General features: G+C 41.7%; 1 protein-coding gene across 4 annotated transcripts in view; it reads right to left on the bottom strand.

Annotated features, from left to right (window-relative positions):
• Positions 1–15,803: 15,803 nt before the first annotated feature.
• clstn3 (calsyntenin 3) overlaps positions 15,804–26,311 on the bottom strand; it is a 31,118-nt gene continuing 20,610 nt past the window's right edge. For 2 of the 4 annotated variants that reach the window (XM_030749647.1, XM_030749648.1), the window contains exons 14-19: positions 22,953–23,179; positions 22,669–22,830; positions 22,098–22,243; positions 20,612–20,747; positions 19,111–19,295; positions 15,804–17,827 (exon numbers count right to left, since the gene is read on the bottom strand). In XM_030749647.1, coding sequence (XP_030605507.1) covers positions 17,678–17,827; positions 19,111–19,295; positions 20,612–20,747; positions 22,098–22,243; positions 22,669–22,830; positions 22,953–23,179 — 1,006 coding nt within the window. In that variant the 3' untranslated portion in view covers positions 15,804–17,677. The remainder of the gene's footprint in view (positions 17,828–19,110; positions 19,296–20,611; positions 20,748–22,097; positions 22,244–22,668; positions 22,831–22,952; positions 23,180–26,311) is intronic. The other 2 variants (XM_030749649.1, XM_030749650.1) reach the window with 2 other exon arrangements.

The raw sequence follows: 26,311 nt of genomic DNA, 5'->3' as shown, positions 1-26,311 counted from the left end.
GATATAAAATGGGCACTTAAAACATAAGCATTTCTAATCATGTCCTCAGACCTGATCGTGTCCTCAGTCCAATTTTTATCAATACACTTGATGGCTTGCAACCACAGACGCCTCCGTTTTCTCTCAAACAGCCGTGATCTCGTGGGATTCGGTACAACTTCAGTCCACTTTTGGTAGAGTAGAAATTCTGACAGCCAAACACGGAACAGCCAGACATTTTGACGCTGATATCGCTTTTAAATCACATTTAAACGCTGCACAGTCTCCTTGTTCTTATTGATTTTAATGGACTTCCGTTCACTTCTGTTGCCAAAATGCGCACGCATCCTTTGATGACGTAGGCTGTAAAAGGGTCTATAGGAAACACAAAAAGAGAGGGGTAGCTATACTTTTTAGTAGATCTGTACATTTTCACTGTGAAAAGATTTATCACAATGAAGAGGGACGCTATATCATGGGCATAGGGACAATTGCTTGACTCAAAATAACAGTTTTGAATATCTACGCACCGAATGAAGACTGCCCACATTTTTTCTAAAAGCTGGCCCATTTGGTTGCAGATAACCGTGAAAGTATATTTTTGATGGGTGGAGACTTTAATTGTGTACTGAATAATAGATTAGATAAATTGCCAACATCTTCTAAAGCCTAATCTAGAATGTCTGAAAGTCTATCAAATATGTTAGGATTGACAGATGCATGGCGCCACCTACATCCAAGTGAGAGAGACTTCACCTTTATGTCACGAGTACATGGGAGCTACTCGCGGTTAGATCATTTTTTAGTTTCAAAAAAAGATGTATACCAAGTTAAAAAAATGTGTGATTGAACCAGTGACCACCATAGCCCAGTTACAATGGCACTTGACTTGGGATCGGAGCCGTGTATGAAGTACTGGAGAATTAATGTCTCGTTACTGGCAGATGCTGGTATAAGAGAAGAAATAAGGTCAGCAATACTTGAATATTTTGCTTTAAATGACAATGGAATGGTCTCACCTTCTATTTTGTGGAATGCAGGAAAAGCTACAATAAGAGGTAAAATAAAATCTATAGGATCAAAGTTTAAGAAAGACAAACTTAAAAAACAATTAGAATTAGAAAATGAAATTAAGAGATTGGAAAATGAACACAAACGAGGCGGAAAACAAGATATACTTGAAAGGGGATTCTCTCTCACCCATCCTCTTTGCTCTCAGCATCGAGCCCCTAGCGGAGGCTTTACGGCAAGATATTCTAATTGAAGGGATTACGGTGGGGGGAGAATTCATAAACTTTCCCTCTTTGCCGACAACATCTTGCTCTTTATAAGACATCCTCTTACTTCAATACCTCACCTTATACAGTGTCTAAAAGATTATGGAGACATCTCTGGATACAAAATAAATCAAAATAAGTCAGAGGCTACGATGATATCCGGAAGATGGCCAGATCAACTTGATGAGACGGTGTCATTCCACTGGTCCAAACATGGATTTATTTATGGATTTATGGAATTATTCTGACACCTGAAACTACAAAACTGTTTGATGCAAACTATAATAAATTAATTAAACAAATGAGGAATGATCTAACTCGCTAGGACGTTTTCTCCCTATCTCTGTTCGGAAAAGTTGAAACAATAAAGATGAATGTGCTTCCTCGTCTCCTGTTTTTATTCCAATTGCTGCCCATAAGAGTTCCAATTTCTTTTTTTTACCATGCAACACTTCAATTAGCTAAAAATACAGGAGGCTTGGCTTTACCAAACTTTATCACATTTCATTTTAGCAGTCTCAGTCTCTTTCTTGGCCTGCAGTATTGCCTCCTTCTCCTCTTCCATTTCTCTTTGGAGCTCCAACAATTCGTTATTTGAACTTTCAGCTTCATTTTTTACACTTTCGGTTTCCATCTTTACCTCTTGCAGAGCTTTTTCTCCTCTTTCTTGAATTTTCAGATTCCATCCTCATTTCTTTTATTGCCCTTTTCTTCTCCTCTAGCACTGCTTGGACCTCCCACAATTCTTTCTTGGTGTTTTCGCATTTCTTAGTTGTCTCTTGTAGCTTTTTGTTCTCCTTATCCAGAGCCTTCTGATTCTCCCGCAGATTCTTCATTACATTCTCAACTTCCTTACTTGTGTCCTTCAGTTCCTTGTTTGCCTTTTCTATTTGTTCTCTCTTCTCTTGCAGTTTTTTCTTGCCTTCTATCAATTCTATGTTTGCCCTTTTCAATTTCATCTCTGCAATTTCTTCTTGAAGCTCTGCCATTTCAGTTGAGTTCTTTGCCTTCTGTAATTTGCTCTTCTCTTCTTTCAGTACCTTCAGGACTAACACACATTTCCTCTTTGCCTCCTCTGTTCTTGTTCTCTCCTCCTCGTGTTGTCTCTGGAGCTCCATCAACTCCTTCTTTGCAGCTTTGTTTTCAGCTGGTCTTTTCTCAGATGCCTCTTCCAGTGAAATCATTTTTCCACTTGACCTCAAGGTCAGCCTCGCTTGCATTTTCATATGTGGCCCCGTCCTGATTGTGTCTACAATTAGTATTGGGCCCATAATCGTCTGTCCACCCTTCAGGGCTGGGACTTTCCCATCCATCAGCATTTTCACGCATCTGCATGTTTCAAACGCACAGTTGCGCAAATTTGCTTTAAACCCGGAAGGACAAACTAGCCTGTGATTTGTCTTTACTTCTGATAGAACTAAGTTATGTAAATAATGTCAGCAGGGAGAAAGAGAAGAGCCGATGTATGGACACATTTGTCCTTTGATACCGTGACAAACAAAACTATGCGTATACCATGTGGGGCGACTATCTCGGGTAAAAACACGACAAATCTTAAACAACATCTGCAAACCAGTCACCCAGATCTCCATGCAAAGGTAAGCACTTTAATGTCATGCAGGGTAAAGTGCTTCTCGCAGTTTAGCGTTTGTGTTTAGAGAAAATCACCACGCCGCGGTGGATTAGCCTTTCCTAATCTTAGTCCTGAACACTGCCCTGTACATTTCAGAGCGTCCTGCTGTGAAACGCTCGTATTTTTTACACCCTTTATATTTTAGTCGACTAAATCGACTGTAGATTTAGTCGACTATATTTTTACGATAATTTAGTCAACTAAAACTAGGCTAAAACTAAAACTATTCAGATGACTAAATTATGACTAAAAACTAAATTACATTTTTGTCAAAAGACTATGAATAAAACTAAATCAAAATTTGCTGTCAAAATTAACACTGTCTAGGACATGAATATATCTAATTTTCATGAATTAATTTAACTTAAATCCTCAGAGGTGACATTAGTATTTATTTAGAAAATGTTAATGAATCACATATTCTATAACCAAAATAAACAATTCAGAATTTTACTGTAGATTTTTGGAGGTACACGCATTCAAAGTACCTTATAGTGGTTATCCAGAATATGTGCTGTGTGATTTCTCAGGATTTAATTTCTCTCAATATAGAGGTGACAACAAACTCTTTGGATTATATTACAGGATTACCTATACTATAACCACAATTAATATCTTGTAATTTTACTGTACACTTTTGGAGATAAACCCAGGTGTATTGTATCATAATAATTATCCAGATCATGCTCATTTAGTGTTTTCCATCTGTAGCCATTTTTTTTAAAAACAAGATAAAATACATTTTTGGAATTATCAACAGTAAAATCATTCCTAAACACGTTTTTTACTTAACATAGTTTTTGATGTAAATAATTTACAAAGGCATCTTTTTTACAAGATAGAAAAATAAAGAACTTTATAAAAATGATTAAGTCATCTAACAAATAAAACTACTTCACAAGTTAAAACCTTTTTCTCTACAGAAAGTGCAGAGTAAATACAAAGAAAGTTAAATATACAGTAAAAGCATTACAATGTATTTCTAATACAGTTAACCCAAAAATCTCCTGAATCCTTTTAGAAAAGTAAATGATTTAATAAATAAATAAATAGGCAGAGAGCTTAAACCCCCCCAATGTTGGACCCAAAGTTACGCCCTTGTTTACAGATCATTTTGGGATGGACTTCATCTTAAAAGAAGTGCTGGTCTCACAGAGGAATGTGCAATTTCTTTGATTTTGTATGTTGATGACTATGAAATATGTAATCCTCTTGGTACATCACGCAAAAAACACAAAATCTGTGCCTTGTATTGGGTTTTAGGGGAATCTGCCTCCTGGTTGTCACTCCTCATTGTCCTCTATCCATTTGGCATATTTAATCAATAGCAATGATGTCAAGGTCTATGGTTTTGAAAAAGTGTTAGAGCCTTTGATTACTGATCTCGTAACATTGGAACAACATGGGATTTATGTAGATAAGTTGGGGAAAGCTTTGAAGCGGACATTGCAGTATGTTGTTGCAGACAACCTTGGCGCGCACAGTATTGCTGGTTTGTAGAATTTTTCTGGCAGATATTTTTGTAGGTTTTGTATAGCAGATAGGTTAGAAATTCAAGAAAAGGAAGTTGGAGCTGGAGGTTTCCCTCTGAGAACTGAGGAGAGTCACAAAAATCATCTGAAAATCCTCGAGGAAAATTCCACAAATAACTGTTGTGGTGTTAAGAGTAAATGTGTTCTGGAAGAAAAACTCTCAAATTTCAATGTGACTAGTGGTTTCCCTCCAGACATTGTCCATGATTTATTTGAGGGAATAGTACCTGTTGAAATATCTCTCTTGTCTCACTGTGTTCATTTCCAAAAGGTATTTTACTTTGGACTCTTTAAACAAGGTGATCGAAGGTTTTAACTATAAATGGACTGATAAGACAAATTGGCCACACTCTGTTCCCCTGACCTATGGATCCAGGAAAACAATTGGTGGAAACACACATGAAAACTGGAGTTTAATAAGATTTTTCCCTCTACTACTTGGACAAAAAAGTGCCCTCTGATGAGCCATCCTGGAAACTTCTTCTTGACTTGAACAACATTGTGGAAGTTGTTGTTTCTCCAGTTCAGACTCAGGAATCAGTTGCATATTTGAACTTTAAAATCTCTGAACACAGAGTAAGATATAAAGATGTTTTCCCAGAGTCAAATTTTCTGCCTAAGCATCATTTCTTAGAACATTATCCTCAGTTAATATGTGAGTTTGGGCCGTTGGTTGCATTATGGACCATGCGATTCAAAGCGAAGCACAGCATCTTCAAAAGAGTTGTGAGACATACAAACTGCTTTAAAACGTGCACATCACATTCACACATTGAGCTATTCTAAATCCCTTCTGGAGGTAGGAAACCTTTCAACCCTTCCCATTGATGTATTAAAAGAGGAGATTGTATTTATTCTTAAACAGAAACACCCTGAGTTGGATGCTGTTTCCTTGCCAATAAGTGTGACTTATAGTGGTCTGAATTATAGGAATGAATGATCCTGGCACATGGCTCATTGGCAAGACTACATGAATTTGTGGAAATAATCCAGATGATCGTCATCAAGGATGAACTGCTTTTCATCGTCAGAAAACTGAGTGCATGATACTGGGAACATTACAGAGCCTATGAACTTAAAATAGGTCCTACAGAAGAGGTGGAACTGGTTGACCTAAGCAACCTAGCAGATCCATACCCATTGGCAGACTACACAGTTGGGGGAATGCGACTCATAACTCTGAAAAGATTTATACATGTGTAAGGTCAGTTAGACTGAAGGACAACAAAGCAATAATTTAACAAAATCTGAATGTGTTATGATCCTGTTTCGATCATTTCTTTGTTTATTTGCTCAGATCTTGATATTTTAGTTTTTTTCCTTGCATTTATTTTCATCATGCATGCTTTTAACTTTTGTCCTTAGATTAGTGTTCCTTTCTGATGATGATTCAAGTTAGTTTCAGGTCTCATATTTCTTTTTCTCCTTTCCTCTGTTCTCTTTGTTCTGTCTTTCACCTTCCCTGATATTCATCTCATCTTTTCCCTTTGCTTGCATTCTCCCTCAGCTGTCCACCATTCCTTCCTGATTAGCTCTTCTGGTTCCTTTGTCTCTTCCACCTCTCCCTCAGCATATAAGCTTTTCTATCCACAATGGTCCTCACTGATTCATTGCCTTGCATCGCCTGTTTTCCTGTCATCTCTCTGTCTGGTTTACCCAACATTATATTCTGTAAGTCATCTTACAGAATAGAATGTATCCTTCTTAAGGTTTCTCATATCTGCAAGTTCTCTGTGCTTGGGTCCACCATTTAAAAGAAGGTCATGTTATTTGGTTATTTCAAGTCTAATTTCTTCTCTGCTTCCACGAGTCTATTTTTTCATGATTCACAGTTTGTCTTTTTTGTGAAGATGGGAGTACATTAAATTGTGGTGGTTCTTGCAACTAATAACAGACTTAACACAGTCTTTTTCTCTGTCCCTCTCTCAGAGCACCATGGCAGACATGACACCTGTTTGATTGCTGATCGTTTTGAGTGAAGACAACAGCATAAGAATGGAGCTACGCAAAGGGATTCCAAACTCATTGGAAGAGCTTATTGATGAGGTTAATGCGTGTGGATCAGAGGGACACATAAGGCTGCATACAAGGACACCGATTTTGGGAACATATTTGTGAATCTGACCTCTACATCTGTGATTAGGGATCTAACAATTCTCAAAGTTGTTCAGTTAAACCCTGATACCACAACTGTTGTCTTGTACCTGATTGATCCCTCAGTAAGTAGCAACACTTCTGTAAGTGGCCTGGACAGTGATGACTCCTCAGTTTCTGCACATACAGATGACACAGTGTTGCTTAGCAGCCCCTCACCAGACTCACTAAGGACACAGCAGTGGCCACAAGTGTTCCAAATCCCAAACAGAATGCCAAGTGCAGAGGGCAAATGTGGAGTACATGAAAAGCCAAACAAAACTGAGTCCTAGTTCAAAAATGTTGTCAGACATATTTATGTTGTCAGATCAGAAAATGGGGCTGGTCCAAACCGCACCCTGCATAGGGATTTGCTCCTCCCTCGTGGGTTCCTACCTGTGGGAGACCAGACTGAATCTAAGTCCCAAATTGGAAATCCAAGGAAATTAAGGAGTACAACAAATAGTGCTGAGGCAAATGAAGATGAAGGAGCATACAGTGATGAGGATGAACTGAGTGATGAAGAGGAAATGTTTACTGGCAAAGGGGAGCCACAAGTCATTACAAGGAGCCCCTACATTCGAACAGAAGTCATTCCTCCCAGATCCCAGTCACTCAGACATGACCCTCCAATTGCACCAGCTCCTGACACCGGTGTGATGCACCAAACATCTGTACCTGGCTTTTGCATACCTACCAAGGACAGACAACATGAAGTCTCTAGTACGAGTAGTGTTGAGTTGGCACCCTTGGACTCCAAGTCCCATGACCATGTTGTTATTGACATTCCAGAACCCGACCTGGCACCCATCCCACCTGATGCAGAGCCTACTGCACCAGAACCTGTAGTAAGTCAGGTAGAAACTGAAGCTGATAGCAGTACTACAGAGGCAGGGTGGTTGAGGCGCTCAGGTAGAGAAAGACACCCACCTCGGAGATTTACTTATGATGAATTGGGAGAGCCATTGACTTTGACCATCAGTTCTTTCTTCCAAACACTAGGTGTTGCATTCTCCAAATCCATGGTTCCACTTTCACAGTACCCTAGTGAGTGGAGAACAAATACATGTGTAACCCAGATTGTTTTTTGCCATTGTCTTTCCAGTGAATGTATTGTTGCTCAATAAGTTTTGTTTTTTTCCCATGTTCCATGTATGCACAATTTTCGTTGCCACGGTACCTCGTCAACAGAGGGAAAAAACATTTTTTCTCAGTCGGGAGAGCAGAACAGCTGTAAAACTTAGCGATTTGAGGAAATTAATCGGCATTTTGTAAGCACGCAAACCATATAGTTGGTCCAGTGACGTGGAAATGCCACTAAGAGTGGATTAAGTTATGGAGAATTTCCTGGTTATTCAGTACATTTATTTGCAACATGTATTTGTGTTTTTTTCTGTGTGAACATGGTGTCGATTGGAGTTCATTACTAGATTAAAAGAGGAAAAAACAGTCAGGATATGCTGTCGCGTGAAATGAGGAAGCTATAAGCTGCTAATGAGTTGTGAGCTGTGTTAGCCCTGCGGAATGTAAGCTAGCGCAGCCACATGGATGTAACTTTTTTTCTGGGTATCACTGTGAGCCGGATTTGAGCTCAACAGGTGCCTAGCTTCCACGGGTAATTTGATTGTGCGCTGGATTTCTTTTTTTTTTTTTTTTTTTTTTTTGCATTTTTGGCCACAGCAGCTTTTATGGGCAGTGGAGAGAGACAGGAAATAGGGGGAAGACACGCGGGCAAATTGACGACAGGCCGGGACTCAAACCCGCGCCGCCCGCACGGCAACGCCAGCTTCAACACTAAGCCACCCAAGCACCCCTGTGCTCTGGATTTCTATTGTTACTGTTATTACTACTTTTTTTTTGAGAAAATTGTATTGTTAACTGGCTAGTGACAATATGTTGAAGTAGAAAGGACATGTCCCAACAGCCAGTTTCGATAGCCGGGGATCGGTCCGCCAGGGCCTCCGCCCTCGGCCACCGCCCGACACACATTGCACCCGACCCCTACGACACCTCCTGCGGGTGGTGGGCCTGCAGGAGGGCGGGCCCATGTAACCTCTTCGGGCTGCGCCCGGCCAAGCACCACGGGCTAATGCCTGGCCACCAGACGCTCTCCCTCGAGCTCCCTCCCCAGGCCTGGCTCCAGGGTGGGGCCCCGGTAATCCTATCCCGGGCAGGGTAAACTGTTCCCTTGTTTTTTCACTCATAAGGGTCTTCTGTGAAGGTCGCAGGTCGATGATCGATTTTGTAATCGTATCATCAGATCTGCGGCCGTATGTTCTGGACACTCGGGTGAAGAGAGGAGCTGAGCTGTCAACTGATCACCACCTGGTGGTGAGTTGGATCAGGTGGCGGGGGAAGATGCTGGACAGACCTGGCACACCTAAACGTATTGTGAGGGTGCGCCAGGGAACGCCTGGCAGAAGCCCCAGTCCGGGAGATCTTCAACTCCCACCTCCGGCAGAACTTCGACAGCATTCCGAGGGAGGCTGAGGACATTGAGTCCGAATGGACCATGTTCCGCACCTCCATTGTTGAGGCTGCTGCTCAGAGCTGTGGCTGCAAGGTGGTTGGTGCCTGTCGTGGTGGTAACCCCCGAACCAGATGGTGGTCACCGGAGGTGAAGGGAGCCATCAAGCTGAAGAAAGAGTCCTATCGGGCTTGGTTAGCCTGTGGGACTCCGGAGGCAGCTGACAGGTATCGACAGGCCAAGCGGAGTGCAGCTCGGGTAGTGGCCAAAGCAAAAACTCGGGTGTGGGAGGAGTTTGGTGAGGCTATGGAAAAAGACTTTCGGACGGCATCGAAGCGATTCTGGCAAACCGTCAGGCGACTCAGGAGGGGAAAGCAGTGCTTCACTCACACTGTTTATAGTGCGGGGGGGGTGCTGCTGACTTCAACTGAGGCTATAGTCGGACGGTGGAAGGAATACTTCGAGGACCTTCTGAATCCCACTGACACGCCTTCTGTAGTGGAAGCAGAGTCTGGGGATGAGGGGGATGACTTGACCATCACTGGGGGTGAGGTCACTGAGGTAGTTAAACAACTCCTTGGTGGCAGAGCCCCTGGGGTGGACGAGATTCGCCCTGAGTTCCTGAAGGCTCTGGATGTTGTAGGGCTGTCTTGGTTGACACGCCTCTGCAACATCGCGTGGAGATCTGGGGCAGTGCCATTGGATTGGCAGACCGGGGTGGTGGTCCCCATCTTTAAGAAGGGAGACCGGAGGGTGTGCTCCAACTTTCGGGGGATCACACTCCTCAGCCTCCCCGGTAAGGTCTATGCCAGGGTGCTGGAAAGGAGGGTGCGTCCGTTAGTCGAACCTCGGATTCAGGAGGAACAATGCGGTTTTCGTCCTGGTCGTGGAACGCTGGACCAGCTCTTTATCCTCTCAAGGATATTCGAGTGTGCGTGGGAGTTTGCCCAACCAGTCTACATGTGCTTTGTGGACTTGGAGAAGGCATTCGACCGTGTTCCTCGGGGTGTTCTTTGGGAGGTTCTGCGGGAGTATGGGGTGTCTGGCCCATTGTTGCGGGCCATTCAGTCCTTGTACAACTACAGTGAGAGCTTGGCCCGTATAGCCGGTAATAAGTCGGATTTGTTTCCTGTGGGTGTTGGACTCCGTCAGGGCTGCCCTTTGTCACCGATTCTGTTCATAATTTTTATTGACAGAATTTCTAGGCGTAGCCAGGTGGCGGAAGGCTTCTTCCTTGGTGGCCTCAGAGTCTCATCTCTGCTTTTTGCAGATGATGCGGTTCTGTTGGCTTCATCAGGGGGGGGCCTCCAGCTCGCAGTGGAACGGTTCGCAGCCGAGTGTGAAGCGGCTGGCATGAGAATCAGCACCTCTAAGTCTGAGGCCATGGTCCTCAGCCGGAAAAGGGTGGAGTGCCATCTCCGGCTCAGGAACGAGTTCTTGCCTCAAGTGGAGGAGTTTAAGTATCTCGGGGTCTTGTTCACGAGTGATGGGCGAAGGGAACGGGAGATCGACAGGCGGATCGGGGCTGCTTCTGCAGTGATGCGGACGCTGCACCGGTCCGTCGTGGTGAAGAGGGAGCTTAGCGTAAAAGCGAAGCTCTCGATTTACCGGTCGATCTACGTTCCTACCCTCACCTATGGTCACGAGCTTTGGGTAGTGACCGAAAGAATAAGATCGCGAATACAAGCGGCAGAAATGAGTTTCCTTCGAAGGGTGGCTGGCCTCTCCCTTAGAGATAAGGTGAGGAGTGCGGCCATCCGGGAGGGGCTCAGAGTAGAGCCGCTGCTCCTCCACATCGAAAGGAGCCAGTTGAGGTGGCTCGGGCATCTGATTAGGATGCCTCCTGGCCGCCTCCTGGGTGAGGTGTTCCGGGCATGTCCCACTGGGAAGAGGCCCCGTGGTAGACCCAGGACACGCTGGAGAGATTATGTATCTCGGCTGGCCTGGGAACGCCTTGGGGTCCCTCCGGATGAGCTGGAGGAGGTGGCTGGGGAGAGGGAAGCTTGGGCTTCTCTGCTTAGGCTTCTGCCCCCGCGACCCGGCCCCGGATAAGCGGAAGAAAATGGATGGATGGATGGATAGAAAGGACATTTTCTAAGAGATGGTTCATTTACTGAATTATTTTATTTATGGATTTAAGAGTTGCTTGCACGTTGTGTGCAGGCTGGGGGGGTTTTTTGTAGATAGAATCTGCTTCTAAGGACTGAGCTGAGACGCCTTAGGACTGGATGCTGGAGATATCTACCTAGGATGTCTCATACCAAAGCCTCCTGTTCCCAGGAGGGTGATAGGACCTGAAAGGATTTCCTTTTTTTCCCCCTTCCTCAGAGGATTTGCTAATTTTCTCTTATTTTACTGTACCTGAGATCTCAGAAATTTTATTTGCTACTTTTCTTTGGGTCAAGACTGATTTCATGGACAATTGATACAAAAAAAAAAAGAAAATTTAATTATTGTTTTGTTGTTCTGAAAATACACTATTTTCTTATCTAAGAACATTGAGTGTGTTTATTGTGGTTAGAGGGTTTTCTTTGAAATTTACAGCTGCCATCACCAATCTCCTACGGATCTAGGAGAAGTAACCCTAATAGTGTATACTTTGGCTATTCCAGCGGACCAGACTAATAGATTCTTGCAGCCTGGACTGCTGCATTCTCGAAGGGTTCCAAATGCAACTGCAGAAGGAGCATAAAGAACTTGAGGAAACATATGAACAAGTTGAGAAAAAGCATGAAGTGCAGGACAACTTGCTGCAGATTTATGAGGAGCTGGAAAAAAGGAACACAGAAACAGAGCAAGAGAAGCTAGAACAACTGCAAAATCATCAAGAACTGGTGAGGAAGCATGAAGAACTGGAGACGAGAAATGCAGAATTGTACGAGGAGAACAGCAAGCATGTGCAGAAATATAAAGAAGCTGAAGAAAAGGACAAAGAACTGGAAATAAAGCTTAATGAACTCCAAGAAAAGACCAAGAAACTTAAGAGAGAAAATGAAGGACTTCTGCAAGAAAAGAAGAACTTGGAGCAGAAGAACAGTGAGCTGGACAAGGAGATGCAAAGCATGTGCAGAAATATGAGGAAAATGGAAGGAAGTCTAGAGAACTGGAGATAAAGTTTAATGATCTCCAGGAAAAGGACAACAAAATTCAAGCAGAGAATGACAAACTTTTGCAAGAAAAGGAAACCTTGAAGCCAAAGGAAAAGGAAAAAACACGCTTCTTTGTCTGGCACGACCGACAAAGAAGCCGAGAAAAATGAGACAAGTCAAGAAGAAGTGAGAGAAAAAAAAGAACCAAAGAAGAGGACAAGAGGTCGCTGGAGCTGGTTGAGTTGTTCAGTACATCGTTAGCCTAATAGCATAATTGCCTAAGTCATATTTTGGCCAAAACTGAGATATCTATCTAAATGAATCTACACTGTTAGCAGAGTAGAATTAGGTAGGTATCTCAAAATATGATTTAGGCAATTATGCTATTAGTCTAACGACATGCTGGAGAACAATAGACCCCTCTGCCCACCTTTCTCTACCTTCCTCCATTAAAACCCTCACCTACAACCTCTTTCATCCTTCTGCACCCTCAACCTTCCTCCTTTGGTCCTCCCTCCACCTTTCCTCCACCTCTGCTCCTGCTCTCACCCTCTGTTCCTTTCCCTCCTATCCCCCCCCCCTTCTCTCCCCCCCTTCTCTCCCTTGCTCTCTCTCTCTTGCTCTCTCTCTTGCTCTCACAAATCTTAAGTTAATTGGACATGCTAATCATCAAAAAGTAAATAAAAACCACCTTCTTCCATTAAAACCCTCACCTACAACCTCTGTTATCCTTCTGCACCCTCAATCTTCCTCATTTGGATCCTCCCTCCACCTTTCCTCCACCTCTGCTCCTCCTCTCCACCCTCTGTTCCTTTCCCTCCTATTATCCCCCCCCTTTTCTCTCCCCCACCTCTCTCCCTTGCTCTCTCTCTCCTGCTCCCACAAATCTTAAGTTAATTGGACATGCTAATCATCAAAAAGTAAATAAAAACCAGCAAATATATTTCTGTTGAATGTGTCTGTTTTACCCAGTTTTATATATAAAAAAACCTTTTCACCTTTTCACCTTTTCAGGAATTATGAGGATTTATGAGGAATTATGAGGATTGTGCAGCTTTTTAGCTTTTTTTTGTTCATATAATTATCAGTGATGAAGTTACTTTGGTTATATAACATGGGTTTTTAAAGAACAGAGTAAGAAAATACACTGCACACAACAGGCAGCAATGAAAGTTTGGCTTTAACTGCATGTTTCTGTGTATAAAACAATTGTCTCATCATTTTAATGGTCTCAGATCACTTTAACAGAACTATCATGGAGGTGGAGCGCTGCTTAAACTCTATAAAATCATACAAATATGGTTCGCATGTAGTTTTCAGGTGCATCAAAATGGCATCTGATGATGTATTGTCCTCTCCCTGACCCTCATTTACTAACAGTGCATGGCCACAAATCTGTGGGTAAATCGTGTGTAGGAACATTTCGTGCAGAAATCAGTGATTTATCAATATTTCTGTACCTGCATTTGTTTGTATTTTATGTCCCTCTGATCATGCATACAAGCAAATAAAGACTGTATGAGGAAATTTAAATGCAAGTATTTACAATGACTACTATTAGTAATAATTTATTAATAATAGTAGTAGTAGTAGTAGTAGTAGTAGTAGTACCTCGTCATTATTTATGGTTTTCCAAAACATCATAAGCGACAAAATGCTCAGAATTGCAATGAAATTAAAAAATGTAATTGCATCTAAAGAAAACAAAATACTAAAAGGAAAGTTGTAGGCTTTAAATTTTTTATTTAAACCTGTTCCAGTATTATTTATCTCATCTTAAACTGTCTTATCTTTCATTTAAATGACTTCTATCATTGCTGGATCTCATCACTTAAATCTTTTTTCTTGGCATTTATTTCTTGCTTAAGGAAAAAAGAGAAAAAAAGAAAATATCAATAAATTCTAAGGCTTTATGTATACATAATAAAAAATAATTTGGTCTTTAGAAGGTTCTAAAATGAGATAAATACACCCTCAGATCAACTACAAAACACGATAAATTACACTGTCATTATTTAATTAACACAAATTAAGTTAAAAAGAAGAATCGGTGTGTGAAAAACTAAGCACACTGATTCTTTACACCGATTTACTGTTTACATAGGAATTAAGAGAGTAAGTAGCAGCCAGTTAATCAGCTTGACTAATTGCTGATGATCAATTAAGTCAACCACAGGACTTTGATTAACTCATCTTCAGCAAGTGCATTTTTGGCAGTTTACTGGTCTGCAGCATTCTGGTGTGTGTTAACACAATGCCAAGGAGGAATAAACATCAGCAATGAGCTCAGGGAAACAATTGTTGCTGCCCATCAATTTGGGGAGGGTTATATAGCTATTTCCAAATAATGTAAAGTCCATCATTTGACAGTGACAAAGATTATTCACAAGTGGAAAACTCAGAAAATGCTCAAAGAAACTATATAAAACCCAAGAGCCACACCTCAGACTCTACAGACCCCAGTTAGCATGTTAAATGTTAAAGAAAGAGATTGAACAAGTGTGGCTTGTTTGGAAGGATTAGCAGGAGAAAACCTCTTCTTTCTAAAAAGAACATGGCAGCATGGCTTAGGTCTGTAAAGCTGTATCACAAGACTTCTGGAGTAATGTCCTTTGGTGAGACGAGGCCAAAGTGGAGATCTTTGGATATAATGCACAGCACCATGTTTGGAGAAAACCAAAAGCAGCATATCAGCACAAACTCATACCAACTGTCAGACACAGTGGTGGAGGGGTGATGATCTGGGCTTGTTTTGCAGCCATGGGACCTGAGCACCTTGAAATCATTGAGTCGACCGTGAATTCGTCTGTATACCAAAGACTTGTGGAGTCAAATGTGAGGTCATCTGTCTGACAGTTACAGCTGGGCTGAAATTGCAACAGGACAATGATCCCAAGCACAGCAGCAAATGTACAACAGAATGGCTGAAAAAAAGAATCAAGGTGTTACAGAGGCCCAAACTCCTGCTTGTTTGGTTAGTTTTGTTTGTTTTTCGCTTTTTGGCCTCTTAATATTCTATTTTCACTGGCTTGTCTAAGTTCAGGTTTTTGTGCAGTGGGGTTGTAACGCCGTGTGGTGATTTTTTTCTCACAAATGTTTGTCTATAATCTCAAAGTTTTTTCACATATTTGAATTTTTCTCTTAAACTTTGAATTTAGGCAGCACAGTGACATTGACTCACAGCAAGAAAGTCACGAGTTCAAATCCACCATCTGACCGGGGCCTTTCACTGTGGGCTTTGGATGTTCTCCCAGTGGCTGCGTGGGTTCTCTCCGGGTACTCTGGCTTCCTTTCACAGTCCAAAGACATGCAGTTAGTGGGTTTAGGTTAATTGGTGACCCCAAAATTGCCCATAGGTGTGCATGTGAGTGCAAATGGTTGTCTGTCTGTCTGTGTTAGCCCTGTGACAGACTGTGGTGTACCATGCCTCTCGCCTATGACAGTTGGGATAGGCGCCAACCCCCCCTTCAACCCTGAACTGGATAGGCGGAAGAAAAAGGACGGATGGATGGTTTTTAGTTCCCCAGTGTTTCCCTGCCTGTGTAATGTTTTATGATGTGTATATAATTATTAATCACATACTGTATTGGTGTATTATAAGCTCAATTCTTCAAAGTTACATTTCATGCGCAAACTCGTATTTACAATATTATTTCAGTGTGAAACCCACTCTAACAAGAAAACCCTCTCATGGAGACGTCATATAGTGTTTTTATTATGAATTTTGCAATGTTTTCTGACAGTTCTTAATAACAATTAGTTAGCATAATCCATTTTGTCATTGTATCAATAATTACAGGTAATGTTCGAATAGTAACATAGTAATAATATAAGTTCTTAATCAATGCAATGTTTATTCCTTCTTAAGATCACACTCAAAAACAACAGGCTTTTATTTACTGACAGCGTTAGCACTGCACATTGATAGGCTACACAGACGGACAGCAAGAGACACAGAGGGACAGTGAGGGAGAGGTGAAGGGAAAAGGTGGAGGCGGGGCAGGGAAAGGTGAGGAGTAGCACACAGTTGTACATTCATTAAACCGAAGATACCAAATGGAGTGGAAATGAAATGCAATCATTAAAAAAAAGAGAAGAAAAGAAAGAAAAGGCTTTATTTTGAAATGTTAAAAAAAAGGAAGTGTGCGAGATGAAATGAGTGAGACGCTTTTAGGTATCACAACAATGTGCCCTCCTTTTTCTGTGATTCAGATATCGACAAGTTCTTAAATTACAACAATATTACACACAAATTAAGAGACACTCATCAAGCCAGGGATTATCATCCTTATCACTACTACTATTATTATTATTATTATACTGTTTTTCGATGCTGTAAAGGTGATTATTTAAATGGGAAAAAGTAAATGATGATCGGCTTTCTCTCGAAATGTGCAGATAAAGAGAAAGTGTGGCTGCAATAATAATAGTAATAACAATAATATCATAATAGTCATCATTGTATGTACAGAAAATTCATTACAATCAATACAATCAAAACTGCCCAAGCTGAGCGGACATTCTGGAAACAGCAGGGGTAGTGTTATGGAGTGTGTCTGCGCGTTTCTGTTTGTGTGTGCATGTGGCGTCTTGTAGTTACTGTAAGAGCAGTGTGCAGTGAGTCAAACAGTGCAGTCAGAGTCATTTAGAGGCATTCCAGCGGTCACTGTGAGGGGGGGCTCAGAGGTCAGGTTACACCAGCTTTATTGTACGTGGTGATGTTTCATCAATTTGCGGCACAAGCTAAAACTTTGCAAAGACTCGAGCTTGAAGCAGAAACCACACCGAGGGCCTCTCATTCTGCACTCTTGGAGAACCGCAGAAGTGCCAGCTTGGGTTAAGGATGAGGTGTGTGGTAAATAACTTCCAAATAAAACATAACGGAGAAAGTACTCTCACAGAAACAAGCGCAAAGCTCCTGTGAACTTATTATGAATACGTGACCGTGATGTCTGACCTCACTGTCTTCACTCTGCGTTTGGACGTGGCTGAGGAATGTATCGACAGAAGATGCAGAGAGAGAAAAGAGCTTGTGCACAGACTTGTCGGGTCAGTCTGATAAAGAGATGTGTCAGGATCAAGGCCTGTGTCTACAGATCTACTCAAGGTCTACATGTTGCAACAAATTGTCCCTGTTTACAATTTGTAAAGATCTCATTCTGTGTTCGATAACAAAAGATAGAATACAATCTTATTGTTACTCTTTTTTTTTTTTTTAAATAAAACAGTCTCATTCAACCAGTACACTATACAGACACATGACCATTTTGTGATTTAGCACTGGTGCACCACATACAAATTTGGTGGGGGTTTAGTCAGGTGGTTAAATTACATTAGCTGTATACATTGTGCCACTGAACATTTAGGTGGAGAACAACAGCCCGTTGTTGGCTATAGGTCACATATGGCGTTGAGTGTCAGGAGTATTACAGTGACTGTGTTGTGCGTTGTGTTTGTAAGCATACATTCCTTATACTAGTCGTTCGTTGATATTAAAAGTGTTGGAGTGTGTGACTGGTGAGCTGGGTTGTGGTTTCCATGAGAACTGGTGCAGAGATACATGTGGCTCAGTAGCGGCGGGCATTGCCTTCTCTTCCCTCCTTCTTGATGATGATTCGCTGGTCATCGCTTGCATCATCAGGTGACTCTACTGCCTCCTCATCCTCCTCCCCCTCGCCCTCCGTGTCGGCAGAAATGCCCATACGAGACTCGTAGGACTGTGAAAAAGAAAGGGCCAGAAGAAGTGGATGAAGCGTGAGCACGGACTGTGATCACCAGTTATCATCAGTTCCCTGTCTATTAACTAATCTCTATAAACATATATCTACATATGAAAATGCATAATTTGTTGGCAAAGGACAATCATTTTTGGCACTAGAGGCATATCACATTTCAGCAGTCTGTATGGGCAGGAAGTCTTGTCCTGGATATCCTGGCTACACCAAAAGCCCTAATCAACTGGTCATTGCTTCCCCAGGACTAAGTCTGCAGGCAAGCTGATGAAGTGCAATTCCATAACTGCATTCATAATCAGTGATCGACAAATGTCGTGGTCAGGGTAGATTTTAGTGGTGCAGTTCAAACATTTTCAGGCACCACCTTCAAGAACTGCTGCAGCTTTTTGTCACCTGTAGATTTTTTGAATCGTGTTTGCTGCTCCAGGATAATTACTAAAGAACAGGATATTTGACTGACTATGATTTGCATTTCATTCTTTTTTAATGTATCTGTACAACTGTTGCATGGAACTGGAAGTCTTGTTCTGGATACCCATTGTCCACTCTCTGGATATCAAAACTACACTGGAAGCTCTGAAAAATTGATCACTCAAAGATTGCGGACTAGCCGAAGAGTTCCCAGATTGCCTATTAACCAACTATTTATGTACCATCTTCCTGTTATTTTGACTTTGTGTCATAGCTGATGATACGATTGGAGACAGTGGCACTAACAAAAAGACAGGAGGCAGAGTTGAAGGTAGGGGGGACAGGATTAGAAATATAGAATATATCAGAAGGACAAATCAGGTTGAGCAACTTGGAGACAAAGAGGCATGGCTGAGATGGTTTGGACATGTGCAGAGGAAGGACGATGAAGATGGAGCTGCCAGGCAGGAGGAAAAGAAGACCGCAGAGAAGATTCACGGAGCTAGTGAAGGAGGACATGCAGAGGGTTGGTGTGACAGAGCAGGATGCTAGGGAGAGGGTGAGATGGAGGCAGATGATCTGCTGTGACGACCCCGAAAGCGACCAACTTAAAGAAGAAGATTATAGCCGATGTATTAAAATTCTCCAAAGAAAATTAAAGGGGCCGACAATCCTGTCTCTCAGTCATCATTTTTTTGTAAGTTATCCTATCCACACCCATACATTTACTTGTTCCTGCAATCTATCACATTTGGTCTCTGAAGATTCTTCCATATTAGGGTAAATAACCGCATTTCTTTGAACAGATCCAAGCACACAGGAAACTGTTACAGTCTCACAAACATCATTATTACCTCCATTGGGTTGACAATAATGGTGAGCGCAGAGTCGTCCCACTGACTGCTACCCTCCTTAGCCCCCCCTCTAGCACCTTCACCTCGGCGATGGATGGAGCGGATTCGGAAAACGCCCAGGATCACCATCACAACCAGGAAACCTACGCACACCATTATGATGACGGTTGCTGCTCCGGGAACCACTAGAATAAAACACAGCAATGATTCTGTGTTACAGTCAATCCACAATGAAAGAATCATGCTATAATTTTCCAATTATAATCCTATGAAAAGACCAAGTCCCACAGCAATTAACTGATCATTACTGCAAGTGCACCCAAAACCCGATGTGGCTTCTTTCTCTGTGCCAATTGTTCTTCAGAATTATTAAAACATGACAGATTGGGTAACATGACCCTTCACTCCAGTGAACATGAGGACTATAGTTCAATTTTGAGTCATTCACTGTCCTGCTCCCTTTAATTCTCACTTCCACATGTTATTTAAAGGTTGAAAATGCACAATCTGCTGTTGTTTTGAGTAATAAAATAAGATTTGCCAAAAGTCTATTGAAACTATATAGCAGGTGTTGCATAGTCATTTTAGATTATGGGGCAAATATATGCTAATTTGATCTCAGTGGGCTGGAGCAGTAAAACCACTGCATAACACTCTACAACAAAAGCCGTTCCCCTTTCTTTTACAGCAAAGATGTAAAAACATTCACAGTGAATGAAACATCCATTTACAAAATAGATGACGAATAGCCTGAGGTGTCTTTAAGAAAAAAAAAGTCAAATATGTCTCTGTTTTTTTCCTCATTCAGTCAGTCTGCTGTCATTGCAAAGAAATCCTACTGCGGTGACTCAAATAAAAGCCTTTGTCAGTAAGAAGTCTGTAAAATCGACAATGATTCAGACCTCTGAATGGATAAAATAACAGTTTAACCCACTCTCATGACGCGCTCAGTCCTTGGAACAAAATGTAGCAAAATGCAAAACACTGACGAATTCAAAATTTGGACCCTCCTTCTCTGCAGTGAGTTGGCTGGTTCATGCACCCAGGCCACATGTTTGGCACCTCTGCTATACATTATATCTATAACCTATTCCTAAGGATCTTTTATCTTTTACATTAAATTCTTGTGATTACATTCAGAGGTCATTTAGAGAACTACTGTAGCTTTGAATCACCATAAGGTCCTCTGTTTAGTTTGCTGGCAGCTTCTTGCTACAAGGATTTTAATAAGAGTGTGTTTTTGTCATTGTTGTTCCTAAATTGTAACATTTTTGTAGACCTTAGTAACCTTTAAAAAAAAGACTGGAAAAAGCATCTGTTGGGCTGTTTTTGAGGCTAATTTATATTTACTTTTGTTTTAAATACTTATATCTTGTGGAATTCATTGCCATTTTCTTATCTTTTATGGTGACTCATTTTAAGACGACATGCAAAAAAAGGTGCAATATAAATAATAGTTTCTTTGCAGGAACACAAAATAAACCGAAAAAAGAAATGCCACCTGAGTTGCGGTGTGGATTGGGAAGGGTGTGTCCACTCAACTCTCCAGCATGGTGGGACGGATGGAGAAACTGCTGCTGGGAAGCGAGCAGGTGGGACGGGTGGTACAGACTGTCCAAAGAGTGGAGGAAGTTCACCTACAGGGAATTAAAAACAAAGCAGGAATGACTCCACTGGCTGTGTAGTTAAACTGTGTTGCTCGCTCACAACAGCTGTAATTGCAACTCACATCATCATTAGAATATACATTTTTGTTGGTACACCTGTTCAACAGCTTGTTAAAGCAACAGTAAAAAAAAAGAAGTAGAAAATTGAAACATGGGTTAGATGACCTGCTGAAGTTCAAACTGAGCATCAGAATGGGGAAGAAAGGGGATTTAAGGGACTTTGAAAGGGGCGTGGTTGTTGGTGCCAGATAGGCTGGACTGAGTATTTCAGAAACTCATGATCTGCTGGAATTTTCCCACACAACATCTCTAGGGTCTGAAGAAAAAAAAAAAAAGTCCAGTGAGCGGCAGTTCTCTGGGTGAAAATGCTTTGTTGATGCCAGAGGTCAGAGGAGAATGTTCAGACTGCTTCAAGCTGATAGGAAGGCAACATTCATTACAGGGACAATTGAAAATGTTGCCTGGTCTGATGAATCTCAATTTCTGCTGCAACATTCAGATGGTAGGGTGAGAATTTGGTGTAAACAACATGAAAGCATGGATTCATCCTGCCTTGTATCAACTTTTCAGGTTTCTGGTGGTGTAATGGTGTCGGGGACATTTTGAAATGGGAGATTCACATCATGGAAGTACAGCCGACAAATCTGCAGCAACTGTGTGATGCTGTCGTGTCAATATGGACCAAAATTCCTGAACATGCAAACTGGAATGTTTCCAGCACCTTGTTGAATCTTTGCTGTGAAGAATTAAGACAGTTCTGCAGGCAAAATCAGGTCCAACCCAGGACTACAACAGTGTGTGTATATGAATGGATCCTAGCTTTTATATACATAAATACCATTCCTAAAGCTCAAGGCTGAAATCCACAAGATTTTTATATGATTTCAGATGTTACGTGACAGATTTTGGCATTGTCATTTCTGACAGTGATCCATCCATCTTCTTCCACTTGTCGAATTCAGGGTCGCAAGGGGGCTGAAATCTATCCCTTCTACCACGGGGCAAGAGGCAGGGTACCCTCTGGACAAGTTCACCAGACTGTTGCAGGGCTAACATAGAGAGACAGACATACTAACATTCACACCTATGGTCAATTTAGAATCACCAATTAACCTAATCCCACTAACTGTATGTCTTTGGACTGTGGGAGGAAGCCAGGGTACCCTGGAGAGAGCCCACGCAGACACAGGGAGAACATGCAAACTCCACACAACCCGGCCAGATGGTAGATTCAAACCCAGGACCTTCTTGCCATGCAACCGTGCTGCCCCTCTGACAGTGTCAAAGACTGATATGACTGTGACTGATAGTTCTCTTCACCTCCAGAGTCAGCTCATTGCTGGTGTATCTGCCGTTCATCTCAGAGCAGGACAGGCGGAATCGCCTCTCAAAGCGAGCTGAGCCTTTAGCCAGTCGGTAGCGGACAGAGCGAAGGACGTCCTCATACACAGAGATAGATTCAGCACCTGGTGGAGGTGCAAAACAAACAAATAAACAAACAAAAGAGGAAAGGACGGCACAGAAAGACAGACAAGACAGAGGCAGCAGAGAAAATCGGGAGGAGATAAAAGGAGTATGTGACTGATCTATTAATCTAATATTCAATCAAGACTTAGCAATATTTGAATCACACTGTTATGACAAGCTTTTCTTTCTTCTGACAAAATCGTACCCAAGTTATACCAATAAGGTTACCCAAGTTTTGACTGTGAAAAGCAATGGTGAAATATATGAGGAGCATTAAGTTCAAATTATCTGAAAAATTATGGTTTTACGTATTTAAATTAAGTCTGCCTAACTTTTTTTTTTCAGCTAAAGGAAGCACATCTGGTAAAAACAAAAATAAAAACAAACAAACAGAAAGAAAAAGAGGCTTGTGCTCAATCTTTACCTGTGATGGCAATATAAGCAGTTGTATTGATAATTTCCAGTCCCCTTTCTCGAACAACATCCATGTCTACTAGAAGTTCCTCCCTCTCTGGATTTAGCTCCTCCCCCAGTGGTTGGACCTCACACCCATCCAAAGTGTGAGCCACGGCATCAGACATCAGAGCTAGCAGACAATATAGACGGTAAAACTCAAATAATGACACAAGTTAAGACAAAAGTGAGTGCAGACTACAGAATCTGTTGTTTAATCTCCTTAAATTAGACCATAGATGACAGGTAACACACCTCCACCCTCCATCCCCTGTGCAGCTGTGTTGACAGCATGAGACAGGGAACAGACGATCCGGAGCTCAGGGAAGAGAGGGACACCGCGAGGACCTTCGAACTCGGGAGCTGGACGGGCCAGATGAGGCCCAACTCCGGACAAAGAGATCTGAGGAGCATCAGGCTGCAGAACCACCAAGTATCCTTCGAGCTGCTTCAAGGACAGGCAGCTCTCCTCGTTGAAACATCTGGCAAGGGGTCAGAGGGATAAGACAGAGGTATTTTCTTTGGTATATGCTAAATAAACTCCCACGGCTTTGATGCAGAGTATCAAGTATTTCTGCAGGTACTGCCCTGGCTCACAGAGGATGATGTCTTTTACATTTGATGATATTTTCTTTCATTTTATGTCACCATGTGGTTGATATTTTGTATTTTAGTGAAATTGGATTCACACATTACTGCCCTTCATCCTCACAGGTTATTGGTTTTGGAGTACTCGCTTGATAACACTGTCAGACTCATGATCAACAGTTTTTAAAAAGTATCTAAATAGATGCATCCGATCCAGATATATTTTTATTCCACAATTTCTTTCATCTCTCCTTTACATGGCACCTACATTACACACAAAGCAACTTGACTGCCAGCAGTTCAAATGGAGAATCAAACTCAATTTTCAAACCTACCTACTCTTTTAACCCTGAAACTCCCTTTACTGACATTAGACCACCATCTGTTATTAAATGTGCCTCCTTTTTTTTTTAGAAGTTTTCAGTGTTGAACATTCAGTGAAGAGGCTGTGATTCAAATGGTGTAACGTGGCTGTGCATCATTGTCTGCTGAATCAACTCAGGTAGAGATGCAGTTGCGAATTTTTAGTCCACAGACATCAATGATTACAAATGCCTCAGTCACACAGGCCCAAAGGCCCTTTGGCAGCCCCGGGAAACCACCAGTTGCTAGGAAATGTGCACTCCCCAACCAGTTGGCACGACAAGACAACTTTTACTTTGAAGGCGAATGTTCTCTGTTTCTGGTTTGTGTCACACGTTTTCAGGCTTCACTACAACTTTGCAGGTGAGCATTTATGGATAAGTTGACAATTGCTAGTGACCAAAGATCTCACAAGGAGGTGTTTGGTGCAGGACCCTCCTTGCCAACTGATGGGAAATACACGCTGTGTTTCCAAATTAGTTGGCAATTATCTGCAAACCTTCACCAATCTGTTCAAGTGTGATTGGAGATTGCACAATTGTTTCGTGATCACAAGTGGCCACCCAGAGGTCGCGAGTGTTGGGCGCTCAACCTCTAGGCAACCAGTTGCAATCATTCCCCTTTAGCAAAAAATATTCAATGCAATCACCGGGCAACCAACAATATTTCCTAGCTGCGAGGAGGTTGCTGTCCTATTTTTACTCTGGTGTGACTGAGCTGTTCAGTACAGTTTATTGAACCAGAGATAAAAATGTTGAGTTTTGCTTTTTGCATCTAACTTTTTAAATACTTCACTGTCTCCTGTGTTTCTTTCACAGCACATGGTTGTTCCTTTTGGCCTTAAAGTTGTGGGGTTCTTACTGATAGGGGGATTTTTTTAAGATGAAAATCAGAAACAAATAGTCAAGGGCTTAAAGGGTTAAGACTCAGCTGATGCCGACTCAAGTAGCATGACTTAAGACAGTTTATTAGACATTGCACAAGTTATTCTTCCACTTCACACATGAAATGGGTCTCCCACACACAAATCTCTAGAGAAACAAACCACAAGGTCTTGTGATAATTGTGGCTAAGAATTAGCTCTATGATTACATAAATGTAATTATAATAAAAACTCTTTTTGCCTTTTCATAAAGTGAGATCTATGAGATCCAAATCAATGTTTTTTCAAAAAGTTTCTAACTTTGCGATATTCCCATCAGCTCAAGGGGAACATTGTGTTTAGTGTTAATGCAAATATTACCATTGCTATTTTTAGGTAAACACTGAATTGGCAATTGACAATGTGGGCATGTTAGCATCCTGATGTTTCGAGTAAATGTCATGCAATTCTCCATGTTTCAGATAAAGTTTCAGATCTTAGGCCTTCCACGAGATCAATAATCAAGGCCGAATGACAGTATAGGATAATACAAAGAATATAAGAGAAGAGACAGTGTGGCACACTTTTTTCTCCTCTATCACTGATCACCACCTTTCTACAACCCTTGTTGTGCAGCACTTTCCTCTTCAAGTTTCCTGATGCTAGCAAAGCTCAACTGCAGCATGACTGTAAATTTTTACTCTTGTCTTCAAATTGCCTGACATCTTCACCGCGTGGTGTTGAGACACGATGATAAAAAGGTCTACATCCACAGCTCTCTCCTCCCAATCATTTCCACCTATTTCTACCACAGTCATGTTAACTTCTGTCTGTTTGTGACACAAAAAAAAGAGCAAATGTCAAACCTCAGCAGCTCTGCTGTTGCAAATTTTATTTTCCTGCCAGAAAAGACGAGCAAATCAGATGGATGGCAGACTGATGACACATATTTATTCATCTGCACTAAAATTCAGCATCCTATTTGAAAGGGAATTAAGCTTTGTGTGTGTGTGTGTGTGTTATATTTCCACTATCAGAGGGAGCAGCTGCTTCTATCAGCCTCTCCAGAAGGGCCTGCTGTTCAGCCATCTGGGTAACTCCTGGCCTCAAATCAGTCTAATCTTCACACACGCAATAAAACATGCTCAAGTAAAAAAAATAAAAACATCTCTGGTACACTTAAGCAGAAACTAAGGGGGGAAAAAAAATCTGTGCATGACCTTGAATCCTCGGGAACGTAAAAGCAGTTAGTTGGAGAAAATAATCTCCAGCGTAACTCTTGGTCTGATAATGATTATAATCTTATAAACAAACGCTGAAAACAGCAGCCCACAAAGACAGCAACAGGGACATCTGCACAGGCTGAGAGTTTGATCAGATGGGATTTGTCGGCAGGCCGCTATTTTGAGTATAAATACACAATATACCACAAAGTATATGTGGTGCTCTGCCTGGGTGAATTAAATTTTCATCAGCTAAAAGTGACTGCAAAAGCCGGAGAGCCAGTTCACAGTTGTTAAGCACAGCGGAGCACTGACCCGGAAACAGAGTTTGTGTGCTTTTTATCTCACAGCCAGGTGACTCAGTATGATTAACACTGAACCAGTGTGGGTTATTTTTCAGGGATTGTGCACGAGCTGAGCAGCGCTGTGTTGTGCATATCAACAACAACAACATCAACAGCAAATAATAAAGACACAGTTTTCATTTAATGGCTGTTTTGCAATTAAGGACAACTATAAAAAAACAAACAAAACAAAACTGCAGTTTACCAAAGAAGTTACTGGGTGGCTGAATGCAA

This window comes from Archocentrus centrarchus, chromosome 16 (assembly GCF_007364275.1).
Source record: "Archocentrus centrarchus isolate MPI-CPG fArcCen1 chromosome 16, fArcCen1, whole genome shotgun sequence".
Lineage (NCBI taxonomy): Eukaryota > Metazoa > Chordata > Actinopteri > Cichliformes > Cichlidae > Archocentrus > Archocentrus centrarchus.
Note: the sequence above shows the minus strand (reverse complement) of the source record. Positions and strands in the feature narration are given on the sequence as shown.